The sequence below is a fragment of the Glycine soja genome, chromosome 18, assembly GCF_004193775.1.
Source record: "Glycine soja cultivar W05 chromosome 18, ASM419377v2, whole genome shotgun sequence".
Lineage (NCBI taxonomy): Eukaryota > Viridiplantae > Streptophyta > Magnoliopsida > Fabales > Fabaceae > Glycine > Glycine soja.
In genome coordinates this window covers 51,575,073-51,595,782 of record NC_041019.1, presented here as the reverse complement: position 1 = coordinate 51,595,782, position 20,710 = coordinate 51,575,073, and the positions used below count along the sequence as shown (strand labels likewise).

The 20,710-nt window shown below is 32.3% G+C and overlaps 4 protein-coding genes across 5 annotated transcripts; 3 read left to right on the top strand and 1 right to left on the bottom strand.

The window, feature by feature from the left end:
• The first annotated feature begins 586 nt into the window (after positions 1-586).
• LOC114394835 (theobromine synthase 2-like) lies at positions 587-1,417 on the top strand. Its single transcript, XM_028356509.1, has 2 exons — positions 587-900; positions 975-1,417. The coding sequence occupies exons 1-2, from the start codon at positions 805-807 to the stop codon at positions 1,386-1,388; spliced, it is 510 nt and encodes a 169-aa protein (XP_028212310.1). The 5' UTR covers positions 587-804; the 3' UTR covers positions 1,389-1,417.
• A 4-nt stretch (positions 1,418-1,421) lies between these two features.
• Positions 1,422-2,502, top strand: LOC114394836 (7-methylxanthosine synthase 1-like). The gene is made up of 2 exons (XM_028356510.1): positions 1,422-1,924; positions 2,033-2,502. Exons 1-2 carry the CDS (start codon positions 1,829-1,831, stop codon positions 2,396-2,398), a joined length of 462 nt encoding a protein of 153 aa, XP_028212311.1. The 5' UTR covers positions 1,422-1,828; the 3' UTR covers positions 2,399-2,502.
• Positions 2,503-4,558: 2,056 nt separating this feature from the next.
• On the top strand, positions 4,559-14,126 carry LOC114396729 (golgin candidate 3-like). Of its 2 annotated transcripts, none has more exons than XM_028358859.1 (15): positions 4,559-4,922; positions 6,156-6,254; positions 7,706-7,801; positions 8,309-8,464; positions 8,773-8,911; positions 9,006-9,070; positions 9,884-10,051; positions 10,193-10,300; positions 10,415-10,567; positions 10,810-11,106; positions 11,259-11,324; positions 11,998-12,200; positions 12,465-12,519; positions 12,811-12,999; positions 13,580-14,126. In XM_028358859.1, the coding sequence occupies exons 1-15, from the start codon at positions 4,710-4,712 to the stop codon at positions 13,886-13,888; spliced, it is 2,316 nt and encodes a 771-aa protein (XP_028214660.1). In that variant the 5' UTR covers positions 4,559-4,709; the 3' UTR covers positions 13,889-14,126. The 2 variants fall into 2 exon arrangements, with proteins under 2 accessions (XP_028214660.1, XP_028214661.1); XM_028358860.1 differs by having other exon boundaries at positions 10,421-10,567; positions 13,580-13,888.
• A 1,981-nt stretch (positions 14,127-16,107) lies between these two features.
• Positions 16,108-18,503, bottom strand: LOC114397489 (reticulon-like protein B1). Its single transcript, XM_028359544.1, has 5 exons — positions 18,146-18,503; positions 17,376-17,556; positions 17,129-17,270; positions 16,804-16,873; positions 16,108-16,709 (listed from the first exon to the last, which is right to left on the bottom strand). Exons 1-5 carry the CDS (start codon positions 18,363-18,365, stop codon positions 16,543-16,545), a joined length of 780 nt encoding a protein of 259 aa, XP_028215345.1. The 5' UTR covers positions 18,366-18,503; the 3' UTR covers positions 16,108-16,542.
• Positions 18,504-20,710: the final 2,207 nt, after the last annotated feature.

Below are 20,710 nucleotides of genomic sequence, written 5' to 3'. Positions count from 1 at the left end.
TTAAAATGATGAGCTGGTCACTTTAAATCCTAAAAATTGTAGCACTTTAGTGAAAATTTGCTTAAACCGAAAATTTCAAACTCAAGCAAATTCTAAATCTCTTTAGCTCTGCGCTCTATTCTATTTTTGCTTAAGCCAAAACTGTTTGGGCTTAAGCCAAATTTACTATAACTTTTTACTTTAAGCTTTCTCAATGCTCCAAATTTTATTTTAATCCACTTCAAATTCCTACAAAATAATCTATCAATAAGCACATGTAACCTATCAAAATGATAAACTAGATATAAAAACTAAATATTCACAAATTTATAATTAAAAAGGTCCAAACAAACTTCTTAGTAAGAGAAAAGGTGAGATGACTACCTCAATTTACATCTGTCAACTTAGTACTTATGATAATTATATGTCAACACGTTTTAAATTTATTTTATTAGTTATATTTTTTTTTTTACTTTTTACATACCCTTTATCACTTGGGTTCACATTAATGTCCCTTTAGTTCTTTTTAGTTCTTTTGCATGGCCGAACCAACAAGCAATGTAAATATACATTATTTATTATTTTAACTTACATTTCGAATTCGATTCATTCAAATACGTGATAAAAAAAAATCTCCACTTTTTTATTTTTAATTATTTCTATCTAGCTCTATTTCTCATTGAATTTTATCCATTCTATTTCACACAAATCACGAGTCCATATAAATTTCTTTAGTTTATAAAAGGTGAGATTGTCTCAAGCTAATGTTGAAGTGCAAAATATATATATATCAGCGGTCGGAGGGTGATACTTGATATATTGATCATGGGTTCATTGGGTGCATCAAGTGGAAGAGAGCTATTGCTTCACATGAATGGTGGCACGGGAAAAAGGAGTTATGCCAACAACTCTTCGTTCCAAGTATACTATCTTTTAACTTTATATTAATTTGTTTCATTTCTTTTTATATTGATCTAACTTTGATCTTAATGCAGAAAAAATTAATGCTTAAAGCCAAACCAATGCTTGAAGAAACTATAACAAGACTGTATCGTGATTCTTCTCCAAACTGCATGAAAGTAGCAGATTTAGGTTGCTCTGTAGGACCAAACACACTTCTTGTGACATCAAATATTATTGATATTGTTGATACCACATGCACCCGCTTGAATCGTGAACCACCGATATTCCAATTTTTTCTCAATGATTTATTTGGAAATGATTTCAATACCATCTTCAAGTCACTTCCTGATTTCTATACAAGATTGCAAGGAGATAAGGGAAATGAATTTGGTTCATGCTTTATTAATGCCACCCCTGGATCCTTCCATGGGAGGCTCTTTCCTAGTAATTCCATAAACTTTTTTCATTCTGCCAACAGTCTACACTGGCTCTCTCAGGTTAAATAAACTAATTCTTTCTTTGTATATTTTTTCTTTCTCCCTCTAAGCTGATTGAGATGTTAAGTCAACAAAAATTGTGTGTTTGGTTTATTTATAATTGTCAAATTATTTTTGCTTTATTTTTTCTTTTGTGGGGAATGATAGAAAAGTGTGTAGAAAAGCAAAACAAGACGATATTTTTATAATTAATAATAAAAAAATAAATTTAAAAATGAACATAGTAAACAAATCAAACACCCTCTTAGTGTTTGATCTTATTTATCAAATTTTGGTTATAGGATCCGTTATCAGGGTTGACTAAGGAGACAAAATCACTTAACAAGGGCAACTGTCACATAGTTAGCACAAGCCCTTCAGAGGTGTACAAAGCTTACTTTAAGCAGTTTCAAGAAGGTTTTAAATCATTTCTAAAATCGCGTTCGGAGGAACTTGTGCCTGGAGGAGCAATGGTCTTAGTGTTACCTTGCACTTGCAAAAATGAAACTCTTTCAAAAAGCCTTTGGGAAGTAATAAGCCTAACACTGAATGACATGCTCTCGGAGGTAAATATATAACATTTTTTTTTATTAATTACTAACGCCGTCTGTTGAAAATTAATTAAGTATTTAAAACATAACATGTTATAATTAAGAATTAGGTATACATTGCAGGGTTTGATTGAAGAAGCAAAATTGGACTCTTTTAACATACCAACGTATGAGCCTACAATTGAGGAAATTAGGCATTTGATTAAGGAAGAAGAGTCATTGTTTCTTCAAAGATTAGAGGTTTTCACCGTGCCTAGGGATGAGGGTGTAAGTGAATGTGGTGATGATTTTTTTCTTGATGGAAATATAAGAGCTGAATTCATAGCCACATACACAAGAGCTGCAATGGAGCCTCTCTTATCTGCAAAGTTTGACGCACAAGTTATAAATGAATTGTTTATCAGGTTTCGAAAGAAACTTGTGCAAATAATGAAGGTGGAGATATTTGAGACTGCTAATTTGATGATATCCATGACAAAAATTGCTTGAAGAAGTGTTTAAAGATTATCTTAAAATGTAGTTTTTCTTTTGTAATTTTGTTTTGATTTGGTGAAATAAAGTTAAGTTCTAAGGAGTAGAATATGCTACCCTTGTTGAACCTTAAGATCTGTTCCAGTATTTCACAAATATATATATATATATATATATATATGCTTGAAAAAATATCGGTGAAATATAATCTCTTGTTTCGAATAAAGGCTTGGCCCAATCTCTGACTTGTTAGGATTACAATTGTTCTAGTTGGAGTGGATTCCTTTATATACCACGTTCAACAAAATATTTACACAAATAATAGCATGCAATGCCTTTAGCGTAAAGAACCGTCGTAAGAATGCCGAAATGAAAATAAATTAAGGAACAAGGAACAATAAGAAATGAGAGTGGAGCGTACCAGAGTGAGAGAAGGAGAGTTTGAGAGATGGCAAACTATAGTGTTTAGTAACTGTTCATATTGAACCTACAAACAGTACAAATTTCATTCGAGTAAGTGCATTTACAATATATTTTCAGAACAAATAATAAAAAATCATCTACAAACTTAGTCAATAACGCTCGTTGAAATCATAGATAATGTAGCAGCCAATCCACCAGAACTTTACTATTAGGGTTACGGCCCTTTCATAAACATAAAGTAGCTACACCAAAGTCAACCGAAAAGAAATGTGATGTTCTGAAAATCTAGGGTTTGAAAACTAAGTGTTTATGCTAAAAATATTTAATATCAAGAATAGTCATTTACCATCATTGACACATACAACTGATTCAATTGATGTTCATCGACTGATGCGGCTTTTATGTTGGCACTAAAAATGACTAGGGGATAACGATTAGCTATTTCTGACTGCTTGCTTGTACTTGGTAGAATTGGGATTAGAATCGGCCCAAATCAGGCCTACTTTAAGGAAGACTAGCTAACTTGGGAAAGAAAGACAAATATGCATGAAAGGTATAACCCAAAATCATTGAATGGTTAAGTGGATATTTAGTTTGATTTTGGAGAATTGATTCTCATCTATAATTATTTTGAATATACTTTTACATGTTTAGTTTCACGTTAGAGAAAAATTTAAAATTAATTATAAGTTGAAGTAACTTTGAATAACTTTCGCGTTGATTTAAAATTTTATTATGAATTTTACTCCTAACTTTATTTTATAATAAAACATCCACACATAAATCATATCACTTCAAAATCAATTTTAAACAAAATTAATTTTGTCAACATTCATTCAAACATACACTAAAAAAAACAACATAAGATAAAGATAAAAGAAGAAAAAGAAAAGAGGGAACAAAATGAAAAATGAGATCAAAATAGTATGTGAGAATCTTAGGGTGTGTTTGGTTTGCATTTTCATTTTCTGTTTTCATTTCCTGTTTCCATTTTCTGAAAACTGTTTTCGTTTTCAAAAGATTTGAATTCTGAAAACATGTTTGGTTTGATTTCTTGTTTTCTGTTTTCAAGAAGTAAAAATACTGAAAATTTATGATATATTAATTTATTGTCTTTTTGTATTTTTAGATTTGTTTAAAATTATATTTATTGTCACCGCAATTTCATTTTGATCAAAATAAGGTTTCTGTTCTCAACTGAAAATACTGAAAATGAAAATTTATTGTTTTCATTTTCTAGTTGTTTCCTGTTTTCATTTTCACTGAAAATGTTTTCAGAAATCAAACCAAACACATTTTCATCACCGTTTTCTGTTTTCAGTGAAAAATGAAAACAGAAAACAACTAAACCAAATACCCCCTTATGTATTGAGCAAAGAAATATGAATGTTTTAATGCATAGATCAAAATAAACTGGATTTCTTAAAATTCACAACATAAAAATATTTTATCCTTACACATGCTTTAAGGAAATCATTTGACTTTTCATTATATTGATCAAAACATATAGGATAAAAAAACTTTTCAATCAATTTTAAGATTTATGAAACCATACGTATAAGAAAAATCGAGCACAAAATTTTAATTCTGCAAAAGAATTTTTAATTTTTCTAATTTTTAAATATTATGGTGCTAGCTAAAAACCATCCCTTTGTAATAATGTGTGGAAAATACATCCAGGCCCCACACGTATTAGTAGTATTATTTATAGCTTATAAATTAAGTTATAAACTATTTATTTATTTTTAATGAAATTAAAAAAAAAAAAAGGGAAGAGTTAGACCAAAGATTGCATTGCTAAGAAAACGCAGGGACAGATTCGAAGGCGAGATCCAGCAGAAAATTGCAGTGCGCGCCTTCACCCAATCACAGATTTAACATCAACAATTCAAATCTCAACTCAACCATGTGGGACACAATCGCCAACTTCAAGGAGAACTTGAACAAAATAGCCCTCGACGTTCACTACGCCGATGAAGACGACGTCGTTTTCCCTCCCGACGTCCACACCGCCGCCGTCTCCGATCGCCGCAATTCTCACAGCTCCGCGCATTCCAAATCGCTTCCTATGTCGCCGGCTGCCTCCAACGGAACATCCGATCACCCCTACTCTCCTGAGGTAATGTTTTCATGAAATTCGCTGCGAGGCTCTGCGATTATTATTTTTTTGCGATGCGATAATGGAATGTGCCGTGGGACGTTGGAATGTTAGCTAGCGATGTGTGATTGTGAATGCTCTACGAGTAATTGAGTCGCATAGAGTTCAAATTAGAATTTAGAATTTGAGAGTGGAAGTAGGATAACGAATAATTGCGTTTGATTTAAGAGTGGTGTTTCAAAACCCTAGGCGTGACATCGTGTAGATAACTTGACAGATTAACTAGAAGACAAACCATGAAACCACTTAAGAGCGTGGATCAACTAATACGAAATTGTTTCAACTTTAAACTTGTGGTTTGGAGTTCATACCCTAGGTATGTAGTTGCGGCAATTACTCGGACAGAGAGTTTTGCGACCCATAGTGATCTTATCGGCTCGTGTAGGATTGTCTTGTGTCATGTGATCTCATACAAAAAATAAAGACAAAATTATAAATAACTACATTACTGCATATGAAAACAAGTGGCTCCAGAAATGTTACTATCACATGCAGAAGTTCTCTCACTCCTCAGTCTTGATTTCTGTGTAATGTGTAGATTGAGTTCTGAATCTTGTTCACATTTGTTTTTGCATTGTCCATCAGCATCTTATCAATGGAATAAATTGTTTGGTGTTTCTGGCAAGCACGGTTTGTTTGTCCTGTGGACCTTCAAAAGCTCCTATGTGTTAATTTCAAAGGATTTATTAGTAGCAAAGACGCCAAAAGCTTTGGGGTGTTCTCAGGCTGTGGTTCTTTGGTGTATTTGGCTGGAAAGAAATGGTAGAATCTTCTCAGATGGCAATCATCTATTGAGTTCATTTGGGATTGAGTAGTTTCATTTGCTTCTTTTGTTGTTATGCTTGTGATCTTTTTAGGGGGGATGTCCTTGTTAGATCTTCTTAGAGATTGACATGCATTGTTGATGCTTCTTGGATCCCCCCCTTTGTTGTGTTTTCTTTAGTTCTTCAGAGGATTTCTTATTCCCTTTTTGTATCTTCCTTTTCTATATTAATAAGTCCTTTTCTCATATGAAATAAAGGAACATGCTAGCTGCTAGCCAGTGCAAATTTATAGAATTTTCTTTTACCTAATGCATGAAAGTGAAATGTATTCAAATTTTATGGCACATATTTTCCCCTTAAATAGTCAGAGGTAGGTTGTTATTATGGTTAAAGGTGTCATTTTTTTTTAATTTTATTGTATTTCTTGTAGATAGAACAATATAAAGCAGAAATCAAGAGACTTCAAGCATCCGAGGCAGAAATTAAAGCACTATCTGTTAATTATGCAGCTCTATTAAAAGAAAAAGAGGTATGGCTGGTTATTACTTTTCTACATATATTTACCAATAGTATGTTGAATTTTCTGTTGATGTTTCTTTGTTGGACTGTTGGAGCTACTTAATGTTCAACTTTGCTTCTGTTTAGATAATGTTCTCCATAAGCAATTATAGGAGAAGAAAATAAAAAAGAAAAAAAAAATAAACTTCTCCCATAAGTTAAAATTAGCTTATGCATAAGCTAATTTGTAGAAGCTCTCTCATTTAACTTCTCCAAAAGCTGATTTTGACTTATGCATAAGCAAATTTTCGCTTATGAGAGAAGCATATTTCACTTTTCCTTCTTATTTTATTCTCCTACAAGTGTTTATGGAGAAATTTATCCAAATAGGACCTATTTCATTCAGTGTCAACTGTTAGTTGGAAACAGGCAATCTTTTGATACACGAACTTTGTCCCTTTTGTGATTTGTATGCAAATGATATTGTTTACATGTAGGTTGGATTTTTTTTTTTTGGCTACTTCCTTGAAGAACTACTGTTGGTTCTGTGTAGCTTTTGCTATTTAAAATCCTTAAGAACCTAATATTTTTCTAAACAATTGTCAGTCCTAATTATTCTGCAATGTGGATTTGCTACATGTATCAACCAATACCACTGGCTCTATTACCTGCCAAATTTTTAGGAAAACCAGTAGATCTTTTTAATGGTTTCTCTTAATGTTTTGTTAGGTATTCCCTTGCTTTTCATCATATTATCTTTCACTTGAACCACTTTTCTCACTTGGTACTTCATTGGTGTTCTTATCACATGATCAAACAAACCATAGGCATATTTCTATTATCTTCTCATCAAGCACTACTCCAACTTATTCTCAAATAATATCATTCCTAAATCTTCTAGATCCTCTTGTCCATCTAATATTTATCTTCACTACACTTAATTTTTGCTCTTATCATCAGCACTCACTGCTGAACTCTCACTGCCATAGAGCATTGGTAATCTTGTATAATTTTCTTGAGTTTTTATAGGAACTTTTTGTCCACAAATTATGATCAAGAAGTTGCCAATTTGATCCACCCAACTTCAATCCTAGTATTATGATTAATCTTACTTTCCAGCACATTTTAAGATGGATCCATGGCACATTGCAATCCCCAATTTGGACCTTATATTGTGTTTGTATAAAATAAGGTGAACTCAGTTGTAATGCACTATTTGAAGAATATATGATATCTATAGAAAATTTGGACCTGGACCTTATTTTTTTCTAAGACTCTGATCCCTTCTCCCGTATGCCCAAACAAAAGGTTCTTTATTTTCTCAAATATATTGTTGGATTATATTTCATTAGGTGATATCTATCTCAGGCAGAGCAGAGGTTCCATAAAGAATCAATTAACAATTTGTCTAACTTATTAATTTTAGATATTTTATTACTTCCCTTTGTTAAGTTTAACTATCCAAGCCTTTCAACTTCACAGGATCAGATTGTTAGATTGAATAAAGAAAATGGCTCATTAAAACAGAATTTCGAGGCTACAAGTCCAGCATCTGCAAATGGTGCTTACACAGTCAAGGTAATCCTATATTCTAAATCACAAGACTTGTGAAATTATGTGTTATATTCTTTAGTAACTGTTGGAAACAAATCTTAGATATTGGGAATTGCTGTATTGAAAGTCTAGGACACATGAATGTTCAGATTCATGCATAGTGCTTATCTTATAAACTTAGGGAATTGCATTTATGTTTACTTCTCTTAAAATTAAACATGGAATGTATATGAATATATGCCCTGTTGGGTGGTTTTTCTCTCAAGCAATTCATCAAAATATTCAGTCTTCAACTTGGTACTGGAGCGCCGATCAAAAAAAAAAAAAAAACTTGGTATTGGAGCTACTTCTTTAGGAATTTTATAAGAACAGAGGACCCTTGTAGGAGCTAAGTTCTGGGGGGTTGATGTGTACTTGTACTCTTCATTCCAGTCGCAGTAAATTTTTTCTTTCTAGTTTCTAGTAACACTACTGATCAAGATTCACAACATCACTAAGGATTCTTGTTGATTACTCTGAATATTTATGCAGGGAAGTAATGACCAATCACCAAATCCACTGCATAGGTTCACAACTCAAATGAAAAATCGTTATGCTACAAACAATGGAACCACATCTACTTTGGAATCTGATGCTAGTCAAAGTAAGATGGTATCTAAACATTCAAACTTACGAGTAAAGGACAAGGTAACTACATCTTGGATATTTTGTTATCCTCAAATAATGAATTTATGTAGAAAGATTTACCATTAGGTGGTTTGCATTTATATTACTTGCTATTTTGATCTTTTTTTGTCCAAATGTATATTCGTTTTTCATGGAGTCCTAAGAAGCATGATATGAAATTTTTTAAAAATAAAGAAAAAAAAGTTTTTGTTCGCTTTTCTATTTTTGTTTTTGGTACTGGTCATTTTGATTTAAACTTTTTGATAGGATTTATATTTTTATTTTTAGTGATGAATGAACTTGACAACAGATGTATGAATGCCTTCTAGGAGCAAGCAGATATGGTAGAGGGAAAAAGTAGTCCCACAGCCACAGCAGCAGTACAACATACTCATGAGATACGAAAAATGAAGTTGGAACTAGAGCAAGAACGCAAAAAGTTGGCAAATATTCAGCTAAAATTCCAGGGTAATTATTCTGCATTTAGAATATCTAGATTGTAATATATTTTTGCATGTTTAAATAGAAACTGCTAACCATCTTGATCTTTCCTTGATGCCAGAAGAAGAGAAATTGAACAAGTCTTTCCAGGAGGAGCTTAAATTGCTAAAGTTGGAAAGAGACAAAGTGAGTTTATATAAACATAGATATAAATTTGATTTATTTCTACAAGATTTTGGCAAAAATGTTTTTACACCATATTAGTAGAGACAATGGATAGATAGTATTTTTAAAAAATAAAATAAGATATTAACCACGCGTTAACTATGATTTTTACCTACCATTTCATAACTGTTAGATTGTTTTATGGTTTACCTTTGTTAGTTTTTTTTATCTTCAGACAGAAATATGTTGAAATTTATTTCCTTAGTGTTTCTATAATTTTTTTTGTCCCTAATATATTGAAACCATTTTTTTGTATGTATTTTATACTTTTTTAAATATAGCCACATTTGCGACAATGCCATCTTCCATACGTGCTATGGTGAATTTTTGGCTCACTGCCATAAGAGACAATCCACAATTGATAAACTGCTTTGATTGTGAATTGAAATTGTTATTAAATCAAAAGAAAAGAATGGAAGAAAATCAGAGAATATGATGATACGAAGCAAATGAAAATATATATTTGGGAATAAACACATTGCCTAGATTCATGAAAACTATATGATTATAAATTTAAAGAGTATATGGATCAGCTTTCTCAGATGATTTCAACTCTCCATATCACTATTTCTTTAGATAATATATTTTAAATAGAGAGGGAATATCTAGAACACTTTCTTGTTTACCTTGATGATCCATTGAGTAGTATATTATGTCTGTTCAAGGAATCTGGATGTTGGTTTGTTGTACTATGTAATGTGATAAGATAGGCTATATTATAGTTTGTTGGTTATCTAATCTAACCAATACATATGTTGTATTATTGCTTGGAAGACAACAAATGAGGTGAGCAAATTACACAATGAATTGAATGAGAAAATATCAGAAATAAAACGTCTGCAATTGGAGTTGACTAGACGAGAAGATGAAGAAGCAGGTGATTCTGTGGATAGCTTCAAAAGACTAATTGAAACTTTGGAGAAGGAAAACACTACTCTTAAGGTTAGTAAATTTATGCATTAATGTTTTTCATTGTAATACAGAAAAACCTACTGTCTTATCACTCAAAGTTTGATAATGACTTTTTTTTATGTTGTGTTCCACACTGCACTTTAATAAATTCTATCTTCTTATTGTTATTAGTTGGAAAAAGATGAACTTGAGGTTGCCCTCAAATCAAGTAGGATGGCTAGTAAAATGTCACCTGATGATTCTCAGATTCAGATCAAGGTTCCAAGCAGTAACAGTGATGTGAGCCAAAACTTGAAAGCAATATTTACTTTACAGGTTATGCCTCAAGAATCATGTTAGTAATTGTTGTCTTCATTCTTCTCTTTTGTGGGGTTTTGGAATTTGGCTTTCCAGGAGCAGTTACCAGATCCTTCCAAAAGTTTTCCAGGGAACGAAGACTTGGAAAGATCCTTACATAAGCTAAGTAAAGAATTGAAGGAAACGCAAAATGAGAGGAACAAAGCAGTACAAGAATTGACCCGTCTTAAACAGCATTTGTTAGAAAAGGTTTCATTTTATTTTTTTGAAGCCTTATCAAATTATGATTTTTAAGGGACAATGTACTGATTACCATAATCCATTTGTCGTGTTTATCTCAAAATATATTGTTTCCCACTTGTATTACATTTTGTCCCCTCAAACCTCTAATAAGCATGAATGAACTTATTTGCATCCATTCCAGATGAATTTAGTATATCAATCTTCCCCCAGTACACTCAAAGATGTTCACCCTGCTTTTTTTTGTCTAGGAATCTGAAGAGTCAGAAAAAATGGATGAGGATATCAAAATCATTGAAGAACTACGTGATAGCAATAATTATCTAAGGGCTCAAATAGCACATCTTGAAAGAACTCTGAAACAGGCAACTGCAAGTCAGGAGAAACTGAAGATGGCAAACGACAATGAAATTCTGAAGTCCAGGGAAATCATTGATGACCTCAACAAGAAGCTTACAAACTGTATGAGCACAATAGATGCTAAGAATACTGAACTTGTAAATCTACAGACAGCTCTTGGACAATATTATGCTGAAATTGAAGCTAAGGTTGTTTTTAATTTTTTGTGTACAAATTTACTGGCATTGATTTGATTTGTTAACATTCCCTCACTTATTTTTCATCAATATCTTTGTGTGTGCCTGTCTGTCTATTGCTGCATGTAGTAAGCTTATATCCTCTATAATTTTGTTTTCTGAAGGAACATTTAGAAGGAGATTTGGCTCGTGCAAAGGAAGAAACATCTAAGCTTTCTCAACTGTTGAAAGTATGAAACCCTCTCTTACTGTTTCTAAATATAATTTTTAGACAACCCATACTTTATTTTTAAGACTTTTGCTGAACAGCATTGGACCCTTATGATGATGATTGTGACAACAAAAGAATATGATCTCTGCTGACCATGAGAGTCTTGGTCTGTATTCTTTTGATCCAATCATTTCTTTTGTACAAATCCTGGTAGAGTAGGAAAATGTGGTAGCTTAACTTATGGGCTTCCCTCCAACACTTAAGCAGAAAGAAGTGTATTTTTTGTTACACAGTTTCATCCTTATAGACAAAGAGAATCATATCTGAGAGGTAAGATAATTTGGAAGCATTTTAGTTTAGGCTTATTTCAAAAAGATAATAGAAGGAAATCAGTGGTTATGGAGAGAGTGGTAGTGCTAATGGTTATCAGAAGAGAGAGAGCTTGTGCCAAGGGAAAGCTCAAATACAAAATTACAAATGTCCTGCCAGTGGGTGTTGACCTTGTATTTGATTTTTTAGTTTATCATTTACTTTTTCATATTCCTTAAAGCTTAAATCATCCTATATTATTCCCCATTATTCCTCAAAACTTTGCTGCATTATATTGATATATTATTACGTTTTCCAAGTCAAAAAGTATAAGTTAACTTGGCATTTCCAATCAAGTAACATGTTGATTAAATGGTTGCCAGGATGCAGACTGCAGAGCAAATGTATTGATCAGTGAAAAAGAAGAAATTTTAGCAAAGCTTTCTCAATCTGAGAAGGTACAATCGGAATGGAGAAGTAGAGTAAGCAAGCTTGAAGAAGACAATTCCAGATTGAGGCGAGCTCTTGAGCAGAGTATGACACGGTTAAATAGAATGTCAGTGGATTCTGATTTTCTTGTTGACAGGTTGGTATGTTTTTCATCAAAGTAATTTTTAATGCAATATCAGCTTCTGGCCATGTGACTTGGGAGCCCCCAACATTTCTAGCTGATTGGTTTTAAATGAAGATGAAATGCTTGAAGGGACTATTGTCTACAATATTTCTGTATCTATCATTAATTTCCTAAAAAGTTTTTAATTGGAAATGGAGTCTTACAAGTAATGTTATTTGTCATCATGTTGCTTCTGCTTGAGAATAAATTAATATACTAATCTTGTATTTTTGACAGGCGCATTGTGATAAAATTACTGATCACTTATTTCCAGAGAAACCACAGCAAAGAGGTATGGAAGCCCACTAATTTGGTTGCTTAAGATACCTCATGTAGGACTGTTCATTCCTTTCTGTTGCATGTAATTATCCTAACTTTTGGTGTGTGCGTGCACTGGGGGGATTCATGGACTCAGCTTTTATTTCGTTGTCTGAGCTATTAATTATTTTATCCAAGTAAAATTGTGTTGTCCACCTGTATTTGTTTACTCCTTGCAGTACATGTAATTAAGCAGTGTTCTTTTATCAGTTGTGTGATCTCTTGTTCAAATTGATCTTGCTCATGAAGTGTTATATTGGGACAGGTTTTGGATCTAATGGTTCGCATGCTGGGATTCTCTACCGAGGACAAACAAAGAATAGGTGTTGCTCAACAAGGTCCAGGAAAAGGTGTTGTCCGTGGTGTTCTTGGGTTTCCTGGCCGCCTAGTTGGAGGTATCTTGGGAGGAAGTGGTTCAACTGAATCAGCTGCAAATGTAGGAGTAGATAACCAGGTCCATTTCTTCTCATCTTGTATTTGTTATCCGTGGGGCTTACTTAGAAAGCGAAGTGCAGAAAAAAATATGATAAGAACACTGGGAGAACTTCACAAAAGTTTGTTGTTATAATAGAAAGCCCAAGGCCTTAAACCCGACACTGCAATCCTATAATTCCAAATGTGGTACTCAAGTCCCATACTTACAATTGGATCATAATAGAATATTGAGGGTGTGGCTTTTCTTCCTTTTGGTGTTTCTGGCAGCCCAGAAGAAAGGAGATAAGGTTGAAGAATGGTGTTAAAAGTTTTATTCTAACTGGACTATTGTCTTTCTTTATCTATGTTGTGAACACAATAATTTCTTTTATTTTGAAGGCACAAGTGTGAACCATATCCCTAAAACCAGTTGGGGTTTTTTAACATGATCCATGTTTATGCTACAGCAGACACTGCACATATGTTGTTCCTTTGGTCGATAACATCTACCCAAAGAATCTTATACAAATGCTGAACTGCATTCTAGATTTTGTCACATTTAACGCAGTTTACTTTATTTTTCTTATCATGAATTTGAATTTGTACATTTCCTATTTCAGTCCTTTGCAGATCTGTGGGTTGATTTTCTTCTCAAGGAAACAGAAGAAAGAGAGAAGAAGGAGTCAGAAGGAAGAGATAAATCCATCGATGAGTCACATGATAAAAGTTTTGATATTAATTCTTCTCCACCACATTCCAATCAGAGGTTTAGCACTGGAGCATCAATTAACTCACCCACTAATCAAAACATCAGTTCTCACCCTCGTGGATACTTTCAGCATTCCGAACAAATTGGTTCAGAGTTCTCAACAGTTCCCCTTACATCATCAGATAGTAAAACTACTAGTTCAAGACTTCCTAGATACTAAATATACATTTTTTTCCATGTAATTAAACAAAAGGTATAGATCAATGATAAATTGTAGACATGTAATATTGTTCAATTAATTCTTTCATTTCATTGCCTTCGTCATCTTGTGTGGCTATTCTTGCATAATTTAAAACACTGGAACAGTGGAAAATTATCCTGCTGTATGTCATGTAATACCACACTCTTATCTCTTTGATACATAGAGTATATAATATATGATGCACTATGTTTCACTAGCCTACGTGCTACTCCTTTATTAATCTCTCATCTCAGTATAAATAATATTTCTAAAACTCTAAATATGTTGAATGATATCATGTGATCCATGTAGTTTATTTCACTTAATGGGATAAGATTTTGTTGTTGTTTGTGTAATCTCTCCTCATTCTATATCTTGACGGATTTCCCGTAGCAGTCTACTATTTTTTCAGCATGAGGGTTAGATTAAACTGAAAAGCGGCCATTGAGTTTTGGTAAGGACTTTTTAGCCAGTACAACATAGCTCAATGCCTCAATAATATCCGAGATGAAAAGCTGAACCTCTTCATTGTGGAGAGCCAAGCCAAGGAAGAAAAGGTTAATATGAACTCAGTAACAACTAAAAGCATTGATGCGACGTGACAAATGCTGTGGTTTGCCAACGATAAGACCCTTATCAACATTGCTGCGACCATTGCAGTTATCCATTCAACTGGGCCTCAAGCTCAAAAGATCCAATTATTGCTTAAATGGTTAAAAGATCTGGTTATTACTTATCAACTGGCCGCTGGTTCAAATCCATGGACACTACTTTGGCAAAAAGAAAAAAGAAAACCCTGAAAGATAAAAAAATTTAACTTTTATGATAATTTTCTTAAAAATTATACCTATTTACTAAAATTTCTCATTGGTTGATAACAAAAACTTTTATATTGATTGTACATAAAAATTAAAATCTTATTTTAAATTGATATGTATCCAAATTAATTACAATTGTAGATTTATATCAAAATGTGTTTTTTAATTAAAAAAAAAATAACTTTTCAATGTTAAAATATGGTGAGAACATTCACTCCTGCCAACTGTGATATGCCCCTTGTTGCAGTCATATGTTTGTTGTCTATCACGTACCGAATTTTCCCACCAAATAATTTCCATTAGATTATCATGTGATAGAATCTTTTGATAGTTTGGTCTGCTGTTACTTCGTGTCAACTGGGATTCTTATTATTTTTTGTAGCCTTTTATTGAGTCATCTTCATAGGATTAATGGATTTAATTTTTTAAAAGTATATTCATTTTTCTTCCCCGCAAGTCCACATTAATGTTAAAAAATTGAACAGATTAATGTTAAAATAATTCAAACCGTCCAGACATAATAAAAAAAGAAAAGAAAATGGACTCAAAATTAAGTCAAGTAAATCCAAATTTAGTAAAGAACCAACGCTACTTTCCTTATAAAATATTTTCTACTTCAACAAAAATATTTTATAACTAAATAAAAGTTCATACATGGTTCCCACATTTTTTTTGTTTATTTTATAAAACATTTAATAATAGTTTATGATTTTTCCTAATTTCTTATATAATCTTACTTTAGTACATAAATGTTTTAATAAACATATATTTAAGTATAATATAATTTAGAATAAATTACACTAATACTTCATAGATTTTTTGTCAGTGTACATATTCATCTTTTTTTTCCTTGCACTACCCTTAATTGTTTGAAAATTAAACTAACACTCAATACCACATGTACCCTCCATAAAAGGTGATCCTTAATTCTAATCTAAACCACAGATATCCTCTATAAGCAATTTTGTTCAAGACTTGAACCTAAGACATTAGGTCTTGTACCTCTATATATATAAAGGAAGTTATTGACATTTTAAAAAAATAAAACAGGAATATTGTGAATAATCTAAAAAAAATCCCACTAGTTAAATATACTCTAAAAATTATTATAAAAATTAAGAAAATGAATTAACCTATTTTTCTTTTAAACTTGAGTTATTTTTATAAACAATTCTAGAAAACTTACTGAAATAAACTAAAAATAACTTATAAACATATCGTTCCAATTTTATCGGATGTCCCCGACGGGAATCTTATAAACTTAATAAATTATCATAAATCCTCCCAAATACTTGTACAAATAATATAAAATAGTAAACCGTAAAATAATCATCCCATGGGTCTTAAAAAACTGTAAATGAATTCTTGCAAACATCCTGATATTTACCGGTTCAACCACAGGAACCGTGTTTTTTGGCAAAATTTCATAACCAAACCGATATTTAGAACATTGTTCTACATAATGAACCCAACACCAAAACACAGACGGTAACGAATGCTACTTAAAAATATAAATAAATAAATAAATAAAAATAAAAAGAAGCATGCAAGTATTTTTATCTTACAAGAACAATTTGATTGAACTCATACAAACCTTCAAAAGAAACCAGTAAAACCCATATGCTTGCACAGTTAGAAACTACTGAGAAATTACTATTTGAAGATAATCCAAACTGATTGCCATTGACACCATACCCAGCCTAAAACCAACCCAAACATAGCAAAGATCGACATTCGATAAAAGACACTGGCCTTGGCAACTTCCTTGAGCAAACAAGTGGAGCTCTTTCTTTCTGATGTTACAAAGATTAACAACTAAGATAACTTGGCTTTCAATGGACCCAATGGGATCTTACTCAAGACCTTAGCATCAAACACAGCATACTGCTTTTTAATCTCAATAACTGCCTTCTCTGCAAGTGGATCTATCTTATCATCGTACTTCTCATATAGCACAGGAACCGTGTGCAACAAGATAAAAGCTGCCCATGAAATGAAGAGTATGTAAATGAATAAAATTCCATACCATTTTTTTATAAAAATTATGTAATTTAAAGTAGTACTAAGTATTCTTACTTATGTAGAACAGGGTCAAGAAATTGCACCAGTTCCCCACAATTGACAGAATCCATACGCTAGCAATAACCTAACATCAACAACAGAATCATCAATATTATAAATAACATCATGATAATAGTATAGTTCTGAATTATACTTAAGCAAAATCAAATTAGAAACACCCATTTATCCATTAAAGCACAGCAGCTTGTAGAACAGTAAGAAGTGGTACCATCTTGGTAAGTTATAATCAATTAGCCCAAAAACATTGTAGAGATTACTTATAAAAAATCTTCTATTTAGTATGCATTTAATGGTGTCAACAAATTATTAAGTTACACACCACTAGGAATTTCTTCAAGTCCCTTCCAGAGCCAATACTATGCAAAACAGCAAATCCCCGGTTGACTTCAATTCTCAATGCAGACGCAACTTGCAGGAATGGCTCCTCTGGAAGATGAAATTCCGGAATGCGAGGTGGAGATCTGCAACATAATTTGGCATTCCTCGCAAAAGGTTAGATAAGCCAAACCCCAAAACACACTATACTACCTCTCTGTTCAACAAACTACGAAGTTTTAGAGGCTTACTTGTGGATGAAAGTATGGGCATTGGACCACAAGAACAGAACTGCGAGCAACAGTATCAAAATGTGACACACCAGAGTAAGAAGGTGATACTCAAGCAACTCAAAAAGAACCCAAACAGCAGTGGCTCCGCCAAGCATGCCAGCAGAAATTTTCTTGTTCCTCCACAATAACACATCAGCAGCTGCAAAATATTGTCATAAAAAACAAAGCCATAAGATATTATCAGACTGCAACTTCATTTCTCACTCTATAAAACCACTCACAATCGCATACAATTCTCCATTCAATGACACCTCATCAAACAACTCTTCAATTCTTGACTTAACATCCCAATTTTCACCTATGCAGCCCAAGTCAAATTCACATTACAAGCTATTTATCATCATTCAAAACCATGCCTATATAAGCTAAACTCGACTCATCTAGAATTAAAACCACCTGAAAACGTAACATATAATAAACCAGAACCAGGGTAAGGTCGCTAACATTAAAAAAAATTCAATTTTGAGAAAACCTCATTAATTTCAAGGAGCCTCAAAGAGAAACACAAAGCACTATTTAACATGTTAGTGACCCCGATCAATGATAAACAACATGGGGCAAGGCAAGGCCAAGTCACTTTTTTTCTTGCCAATTTTTTTTTCCTTTCCAACAGTTACAATTTACATCCACAACATTCCCACATTGAATCTGTTCACAAAACCCAAAACGCAATAAAACGACAACAAAAATAAGTGAGCAAGAAAAAATGAACAAAAAAAAAGTTTTACGTTTTCCGGCGCCGAAAACGGAGTGAACGGGTCTCTCCCTTCCGAAGAGGCGAAAAACCTTATCCTTAACGGAGGAAGTAACGGTTTTTTCGGAGTCGGAGTCGGAGTCGGAAGATGAAGAGGACGAAGAATCGTGGCCGTGAAGCTTCTCGGTGATCTTATCGAGCAGCGATTCGTCGGCGGCGCCGGTGGTGACGGTGCTCTCCGGTTCCTCCGCCATTGGGCCGCGAATTTCTCAGATCGGAAAAAACCCTAACCCTAATGCTTCGATTTCGGAAAATGGAAGAAGCTTTTTTTTTCTTTGGTTCTCGCTGCAGTGTGTGTGAGAGTAGGGTTGGGACTAGGAGTGCGAATCTCAGTGTGGCTTTTATGCGTGTCACGAGTAACGAGGTTCGGGATATCCGAACCTGAGGCTCGGGACTCAAGAGGACTGGATTTGTCTACACTAAACAGTAAACAACTCTCATTCTATCTAACCTCTTTCTCCATTTTTTTCATATTTTTCTATCATTTTATTTTCTTAATATTTTTTTTACTTTTAATTTTTATTTGATTTGGAGTGTAAAATAGGTTATTTTATTTGATTTGGAGTGTAAAATAGGTTAGTGTCATAGAAAACTATTAGATTTGTCAGTTATCCCTTTTCAAACTATTTGCATAATATCTCTTTAAAATGACGCTGTTTTGAGAATTACGTTAATATTTAATTATGAAAATATCAATACAATTCTTAAAATGATATTATTTTGAAGGGATAACATGGAACAACTCTAAAAAAAAAAAACTCCATACAAAATCATGTAGATCAGTCCAAATATATTAAAATCACATCATCTTCATCTTCAATTACTCAGTATTTTATGAGACTATGTATGTTATAGACGATATCTCTAATCGGTTAATCTACATTCTTAATCGGCCTATCAGAATAGGTAAAGGCTTACACAAATAAATAAGAAGGGGAAATCCTAAAGCATTAGGATGCGTCAAGGAATCTTTTATAACCCGCAAAGAAGGAATCTTGAATTATCTTCCCTTATCCACAAATTATTTAGGACTCACTAGTAAGACACCACATGTGACTTGAGAAGGACTATTAGTATATATAGGACCTGAGTTAATGGATGCATCTTTGGTGGAGTAGAGATTGTGAGGAAATAAGTTTGTCCTCCTTTGGTCTCACACAAAATAGATGCTGGTTAGCAAAAAAAATAAGAGATAATTGCTACTTTTACCTCATAGAGGTGACAAAAGCACTGGAGAGTATTTATTGACCTTTCTCGACTTAATTGTACTAATTGTAACAATAAAAGAATAAATGATTTATTTGTTTTTTTTTTTTCAATTTCTTTTAAAGTTTATTTGATTTTTTATATTATTTGTTTGGTTTAGTTTGATTATTTATTTTTTATTTCAATTTGGTCATTTTATTTATTTAAGATTGACTTCATTAATTATTTAAAAATGAACTTTTTTGTTTTAGTTTTCTTTTCTTTCCCTCCATTTCATTTTTAACAAAAAAAATATCATTTTTAAATGATTAACAACGTTAATGTTATATAAATCGAATGATTAAACTAAACAAAAAAAAATAAAATAAATGATTAATAAACTTTTTAAAAAGTAGAGTGTTAAACTGAACTAAAAAAAAGATAAAAGATCAAATTAATTTTTTTTAAAAGATAAAACTGAAAAAAAGAAGATAAAAGACTAAATAGATTATTTGAACAAAATAAAAAAGATAATTATAAATTTACATTTTCTTTAAAATCTCTCTTATTTTATTCAAATAAAACAGTTTTATTATTTTTATCCACCCTATTTTTTTATCTATTTCTCTTCAACCAAATAACTTAACATTTAACTTCATTTATATTTTATTTCTTCTTTTTAAAATTATCTTTTTTCTATTTTTATCAACCCTATTTCCATTCTCTCATCTAAACACACAGCGTAAATGTGCTTTTAAATTTCTTTGTTGGTTAAGAGATTCCAAACTCACCATCTTTACATCTCAGTAAAAGGAGCAATGAAAAATTGAACTCATTGATTATAATGTGTATCTAAACACGCAACCTATCTATCTATATATATCCCATCGTATATACATATATTAACAATAACAGATATTTTTATTCTGAAATTATATTTAAAATTTAACAGATACAAATATATGTTTAGTTGCTGATGAGGGATGATTAGTTTGTGTGGAAAACTAAGATAAGTGTTGTTCAAAAGCATCATTTCCTTGTGTTGACTGAGGATCACCCCACGAACAGATTCCGATCTTCTACAGTTTCAAAGTTATAAATTCAATTGTTTGAATTAATAAAATTTAATTTTAAAGTATTAACTTTTTATGTAATATAAAATAAATTTAACGAGTGTAATTTTTACAGTTCCACTAGAAACTATAGGTAATAAAGGATATGTTACAAAAAAAAAAAAAAAAAACTATAGGAGATCAGTGATCAGAACCACGAACTTAGTTTTCAAGCTAGTTTAATTCCAGTCAATAATACAGTGTGCTAAAACTTTATGCTTCTAGCATTATGCTTTATGGCT

Bases quoted from the DNA above. Each gene is read 5' to 3' on its own strand.
- LOC114397489 (XM_028359544.1), bottom strand. From the start codon at position 18,365: ATGGCGGAGGAACCGGAGAGCACCGTCACCACCGGCGCCGCCGACGAA. The intron at 16,874-17,128 runs GTGTGTAACTTA...TGTTGATGTTAG, and splicing joins ACTTGAAGAAATTCCTAGTG to GTTATTGCTAGCGTATGGAT. The intron at 16,710-16,803 runs GTAAGAATACTT...TTTCATGGGCAG, and splicing joins CTTGACCCTGTTCTACATAA to CTTTTATCTTGTTGCACACG.
- LOC114394835 (XM_028356509.1), top strand. From the start codon at position 805: ATGGGTTCATTGGGTGCATCAAGTGGAAGAGAGCTATTGCTTCACATG. The intron at 901-974 runs GTATACTATCTT...ATCTTAATGCAG, and splicing joins CCAACAACTCTTCGTTCCAA to AAAAAATTAATGCTTAAAGC.
- LOC114394836 (XM_028356510.1), top strand. From the start codon at position 1,829: ATGGTCTTAGTGTTACCTTGCACTTGCAAAAATGAAACTCTTTCAAAA. The intron at 1,925-2,032 runs GTAAATATATAA...TATACATTGCAG, and splicing joins TGAATGACATGCTCTCGGAG to GGTTTGATTGAAGAAGCAAA.
- LOC114396729 (XM_028358859.1), top strand. From the start codon at position 4,710: ATGTGGGACACAATCGCCAACTTCAAGGAGAACTTGAACAAAATAGCC. The intron at 8,465-8,772 runs GTAACTACATCT...AATGCCTTCTAG, and splicing joins ACTTACGAGTAAAGGACAAG to GAGCAAGCAGATATGGTAGA. The intron at 11,107-11,258 runs GTTGTTTTTAAT...TGTTTTCTGAAG, and splicing joins ATGCTGAAATTGAAGCTAAG to GAACATTTAGAAGGAGATTT.